The sequence below is a fragment of the Aricia agestis genome, chromosome 21, assembly GCF_905147365.1.
Source record: "Aricia agestis chromosome 21, ilAriAges1.1, whole genome shotgun sequence".
NCBI lineage: Eukaryota > Metazoa > Arthropoda > Insecta > Lepidoptera > Lycaenidae > Aricia > Aricia agestis.
This window is the reverse complement of record NC_056426.1, coordinates 3932416-3950701: the sequence shown is the minus strand read 5'-3', so window position 1 is coordinate 3950701 and position 18286 is coordinate 3932416. Positions and strand designations below refer to the sequence as shown.

General features: G+C 38.1%; 1 protein-coding gene across 1 annotated transcript in view; it reads left to right on the top strand.

The window, feature by feature from the left end:
* Positions 1–356: 356 nt before the first annotated feature.
* LOC121737878 (octopamine receptor beta-3R-like) overlaps positions 357–18286 on the top strand; it is a 70302-nt gene continuing 52372 nt past the window's right edge. The window contains exons 1-2 of the mRNA XM_042129611.1: positions 357–360; positions 696–773. Coding sequence (XP_041985545.1) covers positions 357–360; positions 696–773 — 82 coding nt within the window. The remainder of the gene's footprint in view (positions 361–695; positions 774–18286) is intronic.

The following is an 18286-nucleotide window of genomic DNA, read 5'->3' as shown; positions in this document are numbered from 1 at the left end:
AAATGTTCGTCTTTCAGAGCTGCTACTTTCATAGTGAACTCTCTACAAGGAACACGTACACACTCTAAAGCATTATCACTTATTTTTGTTACACACTGTATATTTATTTTTATTTCGCTTGTTAGCGGAATTTTACTCGCAATAATTTTATTTAAAGCGTTTACCTCGTTCTCACAGTAATTTTAACGACAAAACCTCAAAAAAGAAGCTACCTAGATTCCAACGAAAATATCCCTTGTACCAAATGATTTGTAATAAAAAAACGTAATGTGGTGATTAACAAACCCCTTACGATTTATCTTGAGCTTTACCAGGAAATGGAATATATTATATGCGATTTTCACACAAAAGATACAATGAGTATGTCTTAACCCGTCGAACTGCGAAATTACACGCTCAACAAAAAAATCTTAACGCCAAAACGACAACAATGATTCCAGTTGAAGCCTTCAGCAAACAGCTACGTCTTTATTGAGATACAGTACCAAAAAAGAGACGCACATATCAAATCGCACGCGCGAGAAAGGGATGGAGATATTCATAATGCGAGCGTCTCGTAGCACTGTACAGCTACGGCAGTAACGCCGCGTAGCCGATCCGCGTAGCACAGCTACGCGCCGCTACGAGAATTTACGATTTTACGGGTATGAGTGAATTTTGTCGGTCGATTTACGCGTAAATTGTTATGTAAAAAGTGGATAAGTTTTTGTCTGACTACCCCCCGTACAATATCATACTGCGAGGGAATGGGAGCGCTTTCTATGGACTGGAAGGTAATATTGCCGCAACGGAAACTTATTAAATTAAGTTTTTAGTTTACTTATAGAATATTTGACTTTATTAAAATAAACTTTTTTGTTTTACTTTAATAAAATTTTATTCTATTATTATTAATAATAATATTAATAGAATTATTAATATATTATTATTTTTATTATTATTATTAAAGAACATGCTAGCTGTTATAGTGACTCTGATAGAGTAATAAGATGAAGCGTAATAATTTTAGTGACTAAGGACAGTAATTTATACTATATTTATACGTGGGAGAGCCATGCTTCGGCACGAATGGGCCGGCTCGACCGGAGAAATACCACGTTCTCACAGAAAACCGGCGTGAAACAGCGCTTGTGCTGTGTTTCGCCGAGTGAGTGAGTTTACCGGAGGCCCAATCCCATACCCTATTCCCTTCCCTACCATCCCCTATTCCCTTCCCTTCCCATCCCTACCCTCCCTCATTACCCTTACCCTATTCCCTCTTAAAAGGACGGCAACGCACCTGCAGCTCTTCTGATGCTGCGAGTGTCCATGGGCGACGGAAGTTGCTTTCCATCAGGTGACCCGTTTGCTCGTTTGCCCCCTTAATTCATAAAAAAAAAATGTTTCTAAAAGTATTTATCTTGATAATTTTGTTAGATATTATTTGACATTTTTATTTCTTAATTTTGTTTTCCCACTTAAATAAGGAATAGATTATGACAGGAACAAATTATTTCTGGAATAAAATTGACTATGTTTTTGTGTGTACTACTATCAGTTTTTCACGTACCACACGAATATCTACCGTTGTCAAAGCAACGGAAGTTTTTCTATGAAAAATATAAAACCAAATATAAAAATAGACAAAACGCTGGTGAAATATTATATTTTTATTTCTTATTTGACAGAAAAACAAGAGGATCGCGTTTCGAAAATAAAAGTTGTAGTAAATTCATACAAAAAAAAATTTTTTTTTTCTTTATTAGAAGTTTGTGATGAAACATTTACAGAAGAACCATTTTCCCATTAAAAATATAATGGAATGATGACCCGGTACCTTCCCTGAATTTCCACGAATATTTCAAGATAAAAATTAGCCAAATTTGTTCAGCCGTAATTATATCACCAAACTAAGACGACCTCTGTCGCTCAGTGGTGAGCGCGTTGGTAGCTCAAGCCGGACCTCGCGGGTTCGAATCCCGCCGACGGAACAAAAAGTTTTCGAAGTTCCTGAGTCATGGATGTGTATTATAAATATGTGTATCATATAATAAAAATCTTAAATGTATGTATAGTATAAAAGTATTAAATATATTTCCGTTGTCTGGTACCCGTAACACAAGTCCTTCAGGTACTTACCACGGGGCCAGACTGACGTGGTGTGATTTGTGAAGCGTCCATAGATATTATTATTATTAAACTTTCTACATAAATTAGTTAATCGTACTTGTCTATACTTTGTAGTATAGATCCAAAAGTATATCGGTCGGTTTTCGTGTTCATGTACCTATCTGTCAGTGTCTGTTCATTACTTCTTTACACTTAAACCACTACCGATCTTTATAGAATTGATATGCACATTATTTTTTTAACACAAGAAAAGAACATACATAAATTTAGCTTCAGAAATATTCATGGTTTGTCGGATTTTTCTAAAAAAGGAACCGCGAGCGGCGAATATATACAAAGTCGCTTTTTTCCCTCATGTCCCTTTGTTCCCTTTAATCTTTAAAACTACGCAACGGATTTTGATGATTCTTTCAGTGTTAGATAGCCAATTTATCGGGGAAGGCTATAAGCTATTTTTTATCACGTTAAGGCTAATAGGAGCGAAGAAATAGAGGAAAATGTGGAAAAAACGGGGAAAATTATTTGAAAGGGCTAACTTGAACGCGCTAATCTCAGGTCCGATTTGAAAAATTCTTTCAGTGTTGGCTACCCTGTTCATTGAGGAAGGCTATAGGCTATATTTTATCACGCTAGACTAATTGGAGAATGTGGAAAAAACGAAGGAAATTATTTGAAATGGTTTATCTCGCGAACTATAACTGGAGCATTTTTTATGTTATTTGGCACAGATAAGAAGTAGACCACGTGAAGGATCATAGGCTATCGATTTAAATAATTTTTTCAGTGGCTATATATTTTATACCCGTGCGACGCCGGGGCTGGTGGCTAGTTTAAAATAAAATATAGTTATAGTTTATTTCAAAATAGATAAGTTGCTAGTAGACTATTTCCTGCTAACAAAATGTAGGACAAATAATAATTATATTCTGTCCTTGCTATATCTATTTTAAAATAGACGGCATGAGCTATGATAGACTGGCCATTGTGTTACTGATATGTTTGAGAGATAGCTTTGATAATAGTAAGCTTTGACAATATAATAATATTATATTGTCAAAGCTTACTATTATTATCAAAGCTGTCTCTTGTTATTTGATGGGGAAACTAAAGGTAAGTCTAACATTGGTTTATTTTTGATCAAAATACAACATAAATAGATCTTTTTTTTCTGAGAACCACTTCCTATTATTATTTTTTTAAGTGAAAGCGTCTCTGTCTGTCTGTTACCTCTTCACGCTAAAACCGCTGAACTGTTGTGGTTGAAATTTGGTGTGGTCGAGATACGAGTCCCGGGAAAGGACATAGAATACTTTTTATCCCGGAAAAATGTACGGTTCCCGCCCGTTAAACGAATTTTGGCGCAACGGAGTTGCGGGCGTCATCTATGTATTATAAAACATAACTCTCAAAGGCTTACAGCCATGCCACACGACGCGGTGCGTCGCCGTATCGGAGGCCATCTCGCCGGACTACCGGCCACACGGTGACCGGCGCCGCAACGTTTTGCAGTACTGTAGCAGCGACGGACTCGAGCTCCACCAATACATACACCCCTCCCCACCTCGTCTCGATTCCGGTGCGCGTGCGGTGCAGCGCCGGAGCGCACCGGACGGTGCCGTGTGCCATACCATACTTTTTTATATGTAGGAAACCGGAGCGGCACCGGTCAGGCGCCGCACCGCCGCCGCACCGCATCGTGTGGCATGGCACTTATTCTACTCACTGAACTGAGAGTTTATGAGATGTAATGTCGTAACTTTTTAACTCATGCGTGTTACGTCTAACCAACAAGAACCTGTATTAAAAGTTTATTATGTACATGATATTGTTCGCGACTGTACTGCGCAGAAATTTGTTTATTGCGCAGTAACTGTACACCTCTACAGTTCTGTGATAATCATTAGTAAGTAGGTCCCTATACAGGGTGTCAAAAATAAGTGATAATAGTTTAGTTTAGGGTGTATTTGTTTCCCTTATAATAATAGAGTTCACTGTAAGTATATTTTTTATGATTTGTATTGGAAAGTGAATTTGCAACATGAATTTATCCAAACAAAGGCGAAAAAAATTACTCTTTCAGCGCTGCTACTTTTACAGTGAACTCTATATTATAGGAGACCCATACACATTACACACCTTAAAGTATTATCACTTAGTTTTGTTACACCCGGTATAAGATTTAATGTACTACTTTAATGTATTTTACTATAAACACTAATTTACTATAAACACCTCCGTGGTGCAGTGGTTTAGAACGTGGCTCTTGACTTCGATACCCACGTTAGAAGCATGTTATTTCATATTTTAGTTAGGACAATGCTGATCATCTTATTGACTGATAATTAAAATGGTCCATGCGTCGGATGGGCATTTAAAAAGTCAGTCCTGCGCTTGATCTCACGCCAGTCGTATCGGTCACTATTCCAGCAGTAATCCAGCACTGGATTTACTGGATTGGAATAATATAAACTGGCTATTAGAACTTTAAAAAAAAACTTGAGAGGTGTCAAGGGACACCCGAATGCAACGAAGCTGTTTCTTACGTTCAAAAAACCTGTATACATATTAAACACTCAAAAACATCTTTTGACGCCGAGGAATACTAACAACGTGTCACTGTTTATTCTCAAAAACGCCATCTAGTCGACGCACAGGAATACTATCAACGCCCTCTGCTCCTACCATGCAGGTACTAATAAAAAAAGTGTCAAGGTCAAATATCGTACTGTCTAGCCTATCTAGCCTTCATGGACGCGCGATAAGGAACTACGTTCCAAAAGCCCCACTCTGTTTCGCTTTCGTAAATAAAATAATTTATTAACAATGAAAGATTTATTGGTACGATAAAATATATCGTTTCGGTCGTTGTTTTTGTTGTCCATTTTGATTGTTTGATTCAATGTTAATTGTTTTTGATTCATTGCTGCGTATGAATTGAATGAATAAGGACATCGCGTTGTTGTTTTCGCATTACTTTCGCTTTCCTCAGTAGAATCCTAAACAATATTGTTTGTCATACAAAAACATTTTACACATAACTAGATGATACCCACAACACAAAATGCATGCTAAAATACGTTTATCGCGCGGGAACCGGGACAAAAAGTATCATATGTCCTTACCCAGGTCTTAAAGTATGTCCATACCTTCCCATGGGTGTGAAGAGGTAACAGACAGCCATACACTTTCGTATTTATAATATTACTTAGTATGGAGGAATGGATTCTAACTTTGACATTATACTCGTAACATTGTTACAAAGTCTGAGATCACACTTGAAACTTTACCGGCTATTGCAGGTATTTTTAAGCTAGAAATTCTAATAAAAATATTATGTTACCTTCACTAAAACTGCGTTTTAAAACAGTTGGTGTACCTGAAAATGTATAATAGTAGACATTATATTATTTATTTATTTATTTTAATTATTAACACTTTATGCAAATTTACAAAGGCGGGCTTAATGCCTTGTGGCATTCTCTACCAACCAATCTTAGGGTGATACTGAGAATGTATAATACAGGCGCATTCGTGGTAATGAGACACAAAGGATTAACGATAAAATAAATGGATTTATGTATATATATATATATATATATATATATATATATATATATATATATATATATATATATATATATATATATATACAGTATGTAACAAAAATAAGTGATAATACTTTAGGGTGTGTACGTGTTCCTTGTAGAGAGTTCACTGCGAAAGTAGCAGCGCTGAAAGAACAATATATTATATATATATATATATATATATATATATATATATATATATATATATATATATATATATATATATATATATATATATATATATATATATATATATATATTATATAAATCCATTTATTATTATTACTATCTAGAATGAAAGCAATAGTAGTCTTTACGTACTATCAGGGAAGTTGTTCATACGAAGATTGGATCTAATTTCTTCACGTTATGTCAAACCTACGTAGCTAGCACGGGGTTTCCCAGTCGATTCTTCGGAAGAAAGTAATGGCAGTTTCTTTCCCATGTCTACATATCTTAATCCCGAGCATGGCACCACCCATCGACTTGAGTTTCAGTGGACAAAGACAAGAAACTCTTTCCATAGCAACCATTAAAGCAACGGCAATTATTATTTTTTTGACATTTAGTTTCTTGGTTCTTTTTTTTTAATTATGGCACCTTGGCTATAAAACCATGGCCAGTGTCGAGTAAATGGCGGCAAATTAAAAAAATCGACGTGTAGCAACCTTGTCTATAGCCGGAATTATAGTTTTGATCTACGAAATACGAATAATAAAAACTAAGGAACTTTATTATTCGTAGTTTGTAGATCAAAACTATAATTCCGGCTATAGACAGGGTTGCTATTCATCGATTTTTTGAATTTGCCGCCATTTTCTCGACACTGGCTATGGTTTTATAGCCAAGTGCCATAATAAAAATAAAAACAGAATCAAGAAACTAAATGTCAAAAGCGGATCGTCATGCTTGACATATAGATTTTCAAAAGCGAAAGATATCGAGATACGAAAGAAACTTTTACTCCAATGTTTTTCCGGTAAAACTGTCAAAATTTAGTTTCTTTCGTTTGTCTACGTGCTTGTGCTAGCTATGCTAGTCGACATATTAAGATTATTGGATTGATATATAGCTCGACCAAGTGACGTAGGTCTGTCAACTGCCTATGAATCAATTTATTCCATGATAGAGCTTGTCTAATTTGAAATGACGCACCCCTCCACTTCACAAGTTGATATAAATATGAATACGATGGAGGGGCACATCATTTTAAGGTAGACATGCCCTACTTAATTTAATGTGAGCAATAAAGTATATAATATATATTTCTTCCGAAAATAAAACTACCTAGTCTATAAGTCGATACGCCAATTAAGATAAGTCGCGAGATAAGGGTGCTGTCAGACGCAAATCTCAATTCACTGACGAGGGGTATCGCTATATTTTATTAATAACATTACGTACGTTATTTTGTAGTTAATCCATACATAAATTGGTAATTGAAGTGCGCCTATCTGTTATTGTTATTGTTGATGAACAGAATTTTAAATAAGGAAATTAAATCTACTGTCTAAATATTGCCATTTAGACAGTCGATTTTCGTGTCGATTGTGCGGCTAAAAGTCACCTGTGTAAACCCCGCATTACCTTTTTCGGGAAATCCTAATATTTCCCAGTGGTATGGTCTGACCTTTTCTGTGCCAAAAAGAAAGATTTAGCCTGTTATGTACCCACCATCTTCGAGTTCGATCCAAAAATATATAAACCATTGGATTATCGAGGTTGTCTGTCTTATATCACAGAATAGAGAATAGTACAAGTACTTATATATCTAAAATCTATGACACATTGACACAACACTAAATCAAATACCTTTGTCCACTGCGTAAACATACTTTTCATATATCATAGTATTGAACCACTATATCGAATACAATCATATCCACTTAGCAACATAATACCATAGTGTCTCGTATATCACATATGTACCATTGTCCGTTGGGAGCAATTTTCCTCACAGCTATAATTTCTATGGCACAATGGGATTCTTTTTAAGTGTGTAATGTACAAGGGTCTAAGGCTGATGCCTCGAATGTAGCGACGAGCGGGGCGGGCGGCGAAGACGCCGCCCGCTGCCTTGCTTTTCAATAAATGGTACATAGCAAAGAAAACCTCCATTCACTACTTATCAAACAAGTTTTCTATGTGTATTCGTCATATTATCTTTTAATTTATTTCATTGATACGTTGACAAATTGCACTCATAATTTTGTATAACGGCATGTCAAGTTTAGTAACGAGTGTCAAATACCATATACATATTTTTAAATCTCTCTGCTCTCTCTGCTTCCACCCTGCTGGTCGCAAAATCCATACTAATATTATAAATGCGAAAGTATCTCTGTCTGTCTGTCTGTCTGTCTCGCATTCACGCCAAAACTACTGAACCGATTGCAATGAAATTTTGTACACAGTTATTCTAGAGTCTGAGAAAGGACATAGGCTACATTTTGATGTGGGAAAATATCTTATTTCCATGAAAATATTGATGAAAATTAATTGGCATTGCGCTTGGCCAGCGCTCATCCCGGGGGTCCTGGGTTCGAGTCCCGCAGGCGGAACAAAAAGTTTTCAATGTTCCTGGGTCTTGGATGTGTATTAAAATAATATTTCAAAAATCTTAAATATATTTTATGTATAATATTATAAAAAATCCAGAAATATATCGATGCAATGAATTTAGTTCTTATACGATTCAACAGATGGCGTGTTATTTTTTACTTCATTGTAACATAGAACTAATCATACTTATTAGTTATTATGTTTTTGTTTATAGTTTTTAATACGTTAGAATATTATGTTTAATAATATTATCACTTGGTATAATAATAATCAATCTATCTTATCTTATACACTGCATTTCTAATATATGTGACAAGTTGACAACAGAAGGCGCTCTAAAATAAAGGAGTTCAAGTGTACCGTGTTGGCCTATATTCCATCCAGAAAATATATCAATGCCATCAACATTTTAATTCTAATATATGAAAACAGATGGCGTTTTATTTTTTACTTAAATATATTTTATGTATAATATTATAAAAAATCCAGAAATATATCGATGCAATGAACATTTTAGTTCAAATACGATTCAACAGATGGCATTTTATTTTTTACTTCATTGTAACATAGAACTAATCATACTTATTAGTTACTAGCTGTTGCCCGCGACGTCGTCCGTGTGGACTTTAGTTTATAGCGCGCGGTGTCAACAAAATTTGTGTCAAATTTAAAAACTTTTTAAAACCCTGGTAAGTGGTACCCCTTAGGGCCGCGCTACACCGGAATGGCAGCGCTGAAAGTGCTCGCCTCGCCGCTGCCATTCCGGTGTAGCGCAGCCCTTAATTAATCAAAATACCCAAAAACAGCTGTGCAGTGTGCACATAATCTATACTAATATTATAAATGCGAAAGTATCTCTGTCTGTCTGTCAGTCTCGCTTTCACGCCAAACGCTAAAACTACCGAACCGATTGTAATGAAATGTTGTATACAGATAGTCTAAAGCCTGAGAAAGGACATAGGCTACTTTTTTACTGGAAAAAAGGGTTGTCAGGGGGTGAAAATGCGTAAATTTGTTCAAATTAAGTTAGTTCCAAAAATTCATAATAGATGGCGCCGTGCGTCTTCTATATAGCGCTGACGCTTGCTCAAAAGTCTTTCTATAAGAGGTGGTATCATCTTACACTTAAGTTTCAATTTTTTTCGATTGTTTTATCTATTCTACGGTATTAAAAAACTCAGTACTTTATCTGTGCAGTGACGTAACCTTAAACCTATCAATGATAAATAGTTTATGGGTAAAGTTGTGTAATTGGGGGGCTAAATAAGCTTTAAAATTTGGCATAAAATATAAAGTTTAATATAAAAAATGAAATACTTATTGTGTGCACACTGCACAGCTGTATTGATTTAAGGGGTACCAGGGTTTTTTTTATAAAAGCTTTTAACACCAATTTTGTTGACATCGCGCTTTATAAACTGAAGTCCACGCGGACGAAGTCGCGGGCAACAGCTAGTTGGTGCCCGCTACGGGCCGCCCGTCACGGGCAGGTCTGTCGCATGTCTGCTCGTCAATTCCTAGGTACGGGCACAGACATGCCCGTTGGCCCGTGCCCGCAGCCTGCCCGCGAGATCGCATTTTCCCCGCGCGGGCACGGGCAAGTCTGAACATGAATGGTCGCGACGGGCGGCCCGTCGTCATTCGCGCCTTGGAGAGCGCTTAAAATTTTATTTTAAAACATATTATTGCAAACATCACAAAAGATAAACTTAAGAATTTAGGAACGAAAACAATTTTGGCATTCGTTTATTTCCATTCACCGGTCGCATCCTTATTTGTGGAAAGTTAAAAGCAAGTATTGAATGAACACCGATCTATGTAATGCCGATTACAGCGAACTTATTGAAAAATCCAAAGAATGCTGATCTATCATCTGTTAAAAAAAGATCGAGTCCATGAGTCCACGACCGAGCTGCAGCTCCTTATCTATTCGTGTGTGTGTGTTCAATAGGGGCAAGCGGCAGACTTGTGCCAGACCTGGCGGCCCGCGGGCAGCCCGGTAGTCAATTCCCCGCTTAAACGAAGGACGACTTGTCTATACAGTACAATGCAACAAAAAATTGAAATTTCTTTGCACCGCTTCCATTTCCGTTTTACTCGACGCGCCTCCGTTTCTGTAACCCAGTTGGCAGTAAAAATTCCAACATGTGGTTTAACAAGTTAATTAATTCAAGTCTATCCAGTGTAAAAGCGCTATTTAGAATGTATAATTACTTAACACTTCAAGCTACTCGTTTTTCATTAAAGGATTAAAATATTAAAATACCCTTACAACTAATTAAAATATTTATACTTACAGCGAAAAATAATTTAAGGTACTCGTATGCTTGTCGTCGTCTTTTAAATAAAAATACGAGTAACACTCGGGGACTGCCGCGGTAAAGGTATCGCATAGCGTTTTTTATCAACTTATGCAACTCGTATACACGTAACGTATACGTCTAGTCGCACGCACACAGCATCGTGCCGGACTGGGGGATGTTAGGTTTATTTTTGTTACGGAATTTCTTGATCCCGCGATAAAACAATAGCTTTAAAGTCTAATGACGGACAACGACAACGAACCTTGAATGATAACTGATACACGTTCTAAATAACATTATCTTTACAGCCTGCTGTTTGATGGTTTGTCTCTTCATCTCTATTGACCCTAGCATGACAAACAATTTTTCTCGCGTAGATCTATCATCAAAATAACACGATAAAGTTTTGTCGAGATAACGTCGAGATTTTGACATTATGAGACGAGTAGTTTTTAATTATCTCGAGAGTGAGATATCTCGTTGGCGCATGCTAGGCAGGCTGGTGAGAGTGGTAGTATAAATCCATACTAAAATTCCCAATTTGCCAAACTCTTCAGAAACGGCTGGATCAGTTTTGTCTTATCCTTGAGGTCTGAGAATCGGCTAACATTATGTAAATAACGTTGAAGCATCCAAATACATACTAATATTATAAATGCAAAAGTGTGTCCGTCGTCTGTCTTACCCCCGGTTACTGAAAGGCCTGTCAAGTCACTGATCAACTAACACTGCTGTTAATTTAGCATGGATGTCAAATCAGTTTGAGTTTCTGATACATTGATCAGCCGAAAAGTAACTTATCTCGCCTAAAATCTAATAACGCCCAAACCGCTGAACCGATTAAGCTGAAATTTGGTACGTTTCCCGGTTGTACAGTCCCGGGAAAGGACATATCACATGGGATACTTTTATCGTAAAGTTAATATACCTAGCGGAATAGAGCAACAATCTCGAACTGTCAAACGAAACCGAAATTGGTTTTCTTCTGTGTGAAAAATGTGTGTTTCCGCTAGGTATAACTTTATGCTTTTATACAGACAAATGTACGGTTCCCGCGTGATTTTAAGAAAACGGAGTTGCGGAAGGCATTTGGTACTTACTAACGTACTAAATAGATTACAGTCCTGAATCGTTCCCATACAAACAATTTCTTCATGTTAACTTCTGAAATTATAACAGTGGGTACAAGCATACTACCAAATCGTATAACAAAACAAAGTTTGCCGGGTCAGGTAGTTCGTTATAATATTATAATATTATCAATAAAAAAAAATGTGTGAAAAAATGTAGGAATCCAATCATTTAATTCACCAACAGAATCACATTTAGTACAATGCAAAATAATGCAGCGGAGTTTTTAATGGATGAAATATTTTCCAATGATAAATGAATTTCCACGTGTTACGGAAAACGCCTAGTGAGTACATAAAATAGTTTTTCACGGGGAAATCCGCTATGTATTCCGGGATATCGGTGTCGTCCGTAATTCCCGTCCCGTGAGATTTCCGCGAACCTCTGTCAATTCTCCGCTTGATACAAATCTCAGAGAAATCCGAACGATTACCGTAACATAATATACTATTATGTGACTTATTACAAATATTATGTTGCTTATATAGCTAAGTTGCGTTTGCGTAAAATGCAGTGACTATAACTGTTGCCTTAAAAATAAAATAATTTGGAGTCTATACATTTTCTTTAATTTACGTACTTTTATGTTTCCATGTTTTATAAATTGTCTTAACTCAATTTTTTTTAAATAAAAGAAAACTATGTATAATATCATAACAAATCTGCTCATGCATAAGAAAAACTCAAACAAAATTGCACATTTTTCAAAAGCGACGCGTACCATCGACGAGCAAAATGCAATTTCACGCCTGGCCACCCACACATGTCACTGTAATAGTGTTCGACTCATTTCATCATCAGCAGTTCTTCTACAGTTATTATAAAATTACAGAGCAAATAGGTAAGCACCCACCTGCTTTCCAACAAGGTCACCTGTTGGAAAGCAACTGCCGTCTCCCATGGACACTAACAACAACAGAAGGGGCCCTTGCCGACCTTCTAAAGGAAAAGCTCCTTTTAAAGATTTACAAGTCGTATTGATCCGTTAATACTGCTGGTGACAGTTCATTCCAGGGTTGGAAGACTACCACTCATCGAGTTGATGAGGATGGTATCTTTTCCGCTTGGAACGATGGCAAAAAGTTTCAGGAGGTATGAGTCCAAACAATTCTACAGAGCACTCCCCAACGATACAACCGATATAATAATAATAATACTCCCCACACCAGTTTCGGTGACGGTGGCCGGTTTCATTGAAACCAGACCAGGTACGCAGGAGTTATTTTATAGTGCCCAAGTGTGTGCGCAGTACACAAGAGCACTCCCTATTCCTTTACTCTCATAACCCAGTGGGACGGAAGACCGACACGACTGGCGAGAGATCAGGTGCAGCACCGACTTTTTACATGCCCATCCGACGCATGGATCATCTTACTTGTCAGACAATCAGGTGATCAGCCTGCATTGTCCTAACCAAACTTGGAAATAACACGTTTCCAACGCGGGATTCGAACCCACGACCTCCGGAGTCGAGAGCGACGCCCTAACCACTAGACCACGGAGGTTTTATTTTATATACAACCGATAGCAGATGCAGGGAGAAGCCACATCTCGGTGCTATTCCAAGAAAGGACAATGCTGATTACCTTTTCTGACGCGGACAATTATTAAAAATATGATCCATGACTCATGAATCGGATGGGCATTTAAAAACAAAAAATTCGAAAATCGGTTCACAAACGGGGGAGTAATCGTTGAACATACAAAAAAAAATCTCCACAGCCGAACATATAACCTCCTTCTTTTTGGAAGTCGGTTAAAAAGTCAGTCTTCTCTATCTATTATATATCTCTCTTCTATATGTTGTCTCTATTTAATATGTCTCGCCAGTCGTGTCAGTCGTCCTTAGCGCTTTGCTAGTAAGAGAACATAGATTGTTCTGTGTTGCGCACATACTTTGGCACTATACTCTAACGTACCTTCCATGATTCCTACAACACACATTTAACCTGTCGTAGGAGCCACAATTCTTCACTATTTAGTAACCTATTATTGCCAAAATTGTGTGAGTGAGTCGCAAGTAATTGCTTCGCGCTATAATTGTACTATTGCTTACAATGGCCTTTAATCAGTTAATGCCTACGAAATTACTCGAAACGGCCCATTTATGGCCTGTAATTATTCATAATTGTTCACTTGATGACGTAATAAATGAATTGAAATTCATATCAATAGTAAATACGAAAGTGTGCCTGTCTGATACCTACGATACGTGGGAGAGCCATGCTTTGGCACGAATGGGCCGGCTCGACCGGAGCAATACCACGTTCTCACAGAAAACCGGCGTGAAATAGCGCTTGCGCTGTGTTTCGCCGAGTGAGTGAGTTTACCGGAGGCCAAATATCCCCTACCCTATTCCCTTCCCTACCCTCCCCTATTCCCTTCCCTTCCCATCCCTACCCTCCCCTATTTACCTCTTAAAAGGCCGGCAACGCACCTGCAGCTCTTTTGATGCTGCGAGTGTCCATGGGCGACAGAAGTCGCTTTCCATCAGGTGACCCGTTTGCTCGTTTGCCCCCTTATTTAAAAAAAAAAACCTGTTCATAGTGAGCCACTGGATAGATTTTGATGGGTATTTAGATAATTTTTTCGAGAGAAAGGACGTGGAATTATTATACAAAACTCCATACAAGAAAAAGTCACATGACCCCAAAGATTACTGAAGGTGGCCCCATTGTTTGTCTCAAAATGCCATATCTATTACATTTCTCTATTTTTTTTTATGAAATAAGGGCGCAAACGAGCAAACGGGTCACCTGATGGAAAGCAACTTCCGTCGCCCATGGATACTCGCATCCATGAATCAGAAGAGCTGCAGGTGCGTTGCCGGCCGGAACAGGGTAATAGGGAAGGGGATAAAGGAGGGTAGGAACGGAAATAGGAGAGGGTAGGAAAGGGAAAAGGGTAGGGGATTGGGCCTCCGGGAAACTCACTCACTCGGCGAAACAGCGCAAGCGCTGTTTCACGCCGGTTTTCTGTGAGCCCGTGCTATTTCTCCGGTTGAACCGGCCCATTCTTGCCGAAGCATGGCTCTCCCACGTCAATTCATCCGTCCGTCGTCATTTCTCTATGCTTTAGCCTACACACAACAGAATAAACTAAATAATATTATTATAATAGACTCCATAATACAACTATTTGTATGTTATACAGTGTGTTAGCATAAACACCGTTATCCTTGAAATGAACAACTTTTTCTATAAGAAAAATGCTGGGAACTCAAAAAAAATGCCATCTTCATACCCATACGGATACCCGGATCAGCAATTTGTATGGGTATGAAGACGGATTTTTTTCAATTCCCAGCATTGTTCTCATGGAAAAAGTTGTTCATTTTGACGGGCTCATTTGATGGTTTCAAGGATAACGGTGTTTACACTAACATCAGCTTGTATATTTTTATCTTTATACGGAACTTTTCGTTCGCGAGTAAGATATGCGTTTGGACTGTTTTTTTTTTTCTTTTTGTCCCTTTCTAAAAGTACAGTAATCATAATTATCAATATAAAGATGAAGTGACACTTGAACCTCAATTTATATAGCCCGACGTTATCTCGGCATGATGGATCAACTCATTTCAAACTTTATTACAACTTCATAAAACTCATTTTGCGATGTCACAATCCGTCTTTTTTCCTCGTTCCTTTTTATATTTTCCTCCCAAATGCTTGAATTTCAATGTAAAATGTTCCTAAATCTTTGTTCTATTTTTAATTTCCTGTGATATTGTCGCAAAAAACTTGTCCATACGACTAAAATAATATTTGTTAGCGACTTGACCATACCGCCGTGCTGTATGCCGCATTTTAAAATGCATAAAAAAGTTAAATATTATAATAATAATTGTCTATGGATTTTGCCGCGCTTTTCGTCCGTCCCGCTAAAAGCGCCCTGCGCGGTGAAAAAGAGGCGGGATTAGTCTTCCTGCGCGGGAGGTCATAATAAAAAATAATAATAAATAATAAAAATGTTTTATTTCTGAGTAGATTTTAAGAAAATACTTTCAGAATGTTAATATTAGCTACGGTGCCCACCGGTTCGGGATCAAGGGGTCAAGTGCAGAAGTAAAATATTTATTTTATTTTATTTATTTATTTATTTAAATCAGGCTACGTATGCCCATACAATATATACCTTAATGACTAACATACATAAAAAATAAACTTGCGTGCAAAAATATCGACCCACCTCTCTCCTTATGATTCAAACGGTAATAACTCAAGAAATATAATTAGTATTAAATAAATGTTGGTATCGTTTTAAAGGTAGTACAATAAGGATTTAATTATTGCTATAGTTATTGTAATTGTAAATTGTTTACTAATTCTACAGCCTTAAAACAAAAACCGGTCAGTTTGGCATAACATTTCAGTAGGTGATTAATGATATTTTCCTTGTAAAAAACACTAACAAATTGATTTCAATAGCTCATAGTGCCACCCATTACCCTAATTTAGGTTTACATCCGGGTTTTCCTTGTCCTTATCAAAGTTATGATGAACTCCTGAGCGATACCATGCCGATCTTCTTGTACAGACACCTGGAGGTCCTGAAGGGTATCTGCGGCAAGAGTCCGGGCCCTGACCCTCCTTTTGAGTTCTCCCCATAGGTGCTCAATAGGATTAAGGTTAGGACTCCTTGCTGGCCAGTCCAAACCCGAAATTTCGACGTCGGAGAGATATTGACGAACTTTCGCAGCAACGTGCGGTCGAGCATTGTTCTACATCAATATGAAACCTTCATCAACAAAACCAACACATGGCACCGCATGTTGTCCTAGTACGCCCTGAATGTATTGATAGGTACTCAAAGTGCCAAGGCGTGGCCCGGTTACGAACTCAAGATTGGTTTATGCATCAAAAGAAATCTCGCCCCATACAGTCCCCGAACACCTACCAAATGGAAGCCTTTCGTCAATGCACGCCTGCGCAAATCATTCTCCTTATCAACGGTATATGCTTTTCTGCGATCATCGTTACCATAAAGACTGATTTAGCTTTCATCAGAAAAGAGCACGACCCGCCATTGCTCCAATGAAAAATCAACATGAGAATGTGCGAAACTAAGCAGCGCTTGACTGTGTGCTGGGGCTAATTTTGGACCGTTAGCGAGTTTTTGTGAAGTCAAACAGCTGCCTGCAAGACTTCGTCGTACAGTCTACTCAATTACTGTAACTCATCCGACTTCTCTTGGCCGTCGTTGCACTTGAACTGAAATGAGATGTCGATTCCGCAAGGACGACACCTTAAAACGGTCATCACGTTCAAATGTAGCCCAATGTCTTCCTGAACATGGTCGCATGGTAAAGTTTAGAGTCTCTAGAATACTTCGGTATACTCTTGTAACCGAAGTTCGACTTAAATTAAGACTTCTAGCCACAACTCGTTGTCTAAATTCAGCTCTTAGCAAAGCCCTTGCTTGAGAGGCTTTATTTGGAGTTATATCCATTAAGTTAAATGAACAATAAATCAATAAAAATCGAGACAAAACAAAAACAATAAGATTTGACCGATTTTTCATACAGAACAAAACCGTTCAATTAACGATTAAAAAACTGAGTGATGGGGGTGCTTAGTGATTTGTGTCGTTTGTAGTCAAGCATGTTGGAAATGAAAATGTAGAGTAAACGTACACATTCCCTATCATATTAACTCGCATTATTAATAAAAAGAAATAATAAATAACTATAACTTTTTAAGATATAGCGACTTGAATAGAAATGCGCGGGGTGGGTCGATTTTTTTGCACGCAAGTGTATATAAACTTAACAACTACACATTATCACGAATTAACGGCGACGTGACGCGCGCTTCATTCCGGAGTCTCCCCCGGAACCTTCGGTAAACCACATCAGTCGGCCAGAATTCCTCCGTTTCAAAGGTCGGGAGAAGATGCGTCGGTACTCTCACCACAAAGGAACTGAAGTTGACCTTGTGGCGAGACTGCAGACGCTCGACCCTCAAGTGGAGGGAAGTCTTCTTACTGATGAAGTCCACGACATCTTCGACCTCCATGGACCAGTGCAGGCGGGATATGTACAGGGGCGTCGCGGGGACCTCGCTCCGCAGACGCAACTCAGGTACATGTGGCGCGGTGCCGCGATGGTTGCGGGCGGCGGGCTTCTTCTTCCTTCTCTCCACCAGTATGAATCCCTCCTCATCGCATCTCCTGCTCTCGTCCTTGCCAGGTCGAGAAGATTTAGCCTTGCAGGCTCTTCGTAGTCTTGCGATTCTCCGAAGCCTAAATACTCGTATGCACAACAGCTGCACAACTCGTTGTATTGTAAGATGCTTTATTTTAAAATCAGTGTCATTGTTTATTAATTCGCTTCTAGTTCGAGTTTCGATCGAAGATTAAAAAAACATTTTCCGCGCAAAATTGTAATTTTGTGTGATTCCGATGCGTGAAAACACGGTGAGTTTTTCTCGTACATCCGTCGTTTCATTATCAAAACTCCACCCCCCGTAGCCTACAATACAGATAAATTGCAAAAGTGGTTAAGCTTCCCTTTTTTACGCTCGTTTGTATCGATACAAACGCAAGTTGAACGCTCAGCAAACGGAAGGAAGCCGACACGTTTTAAACTTTATATGT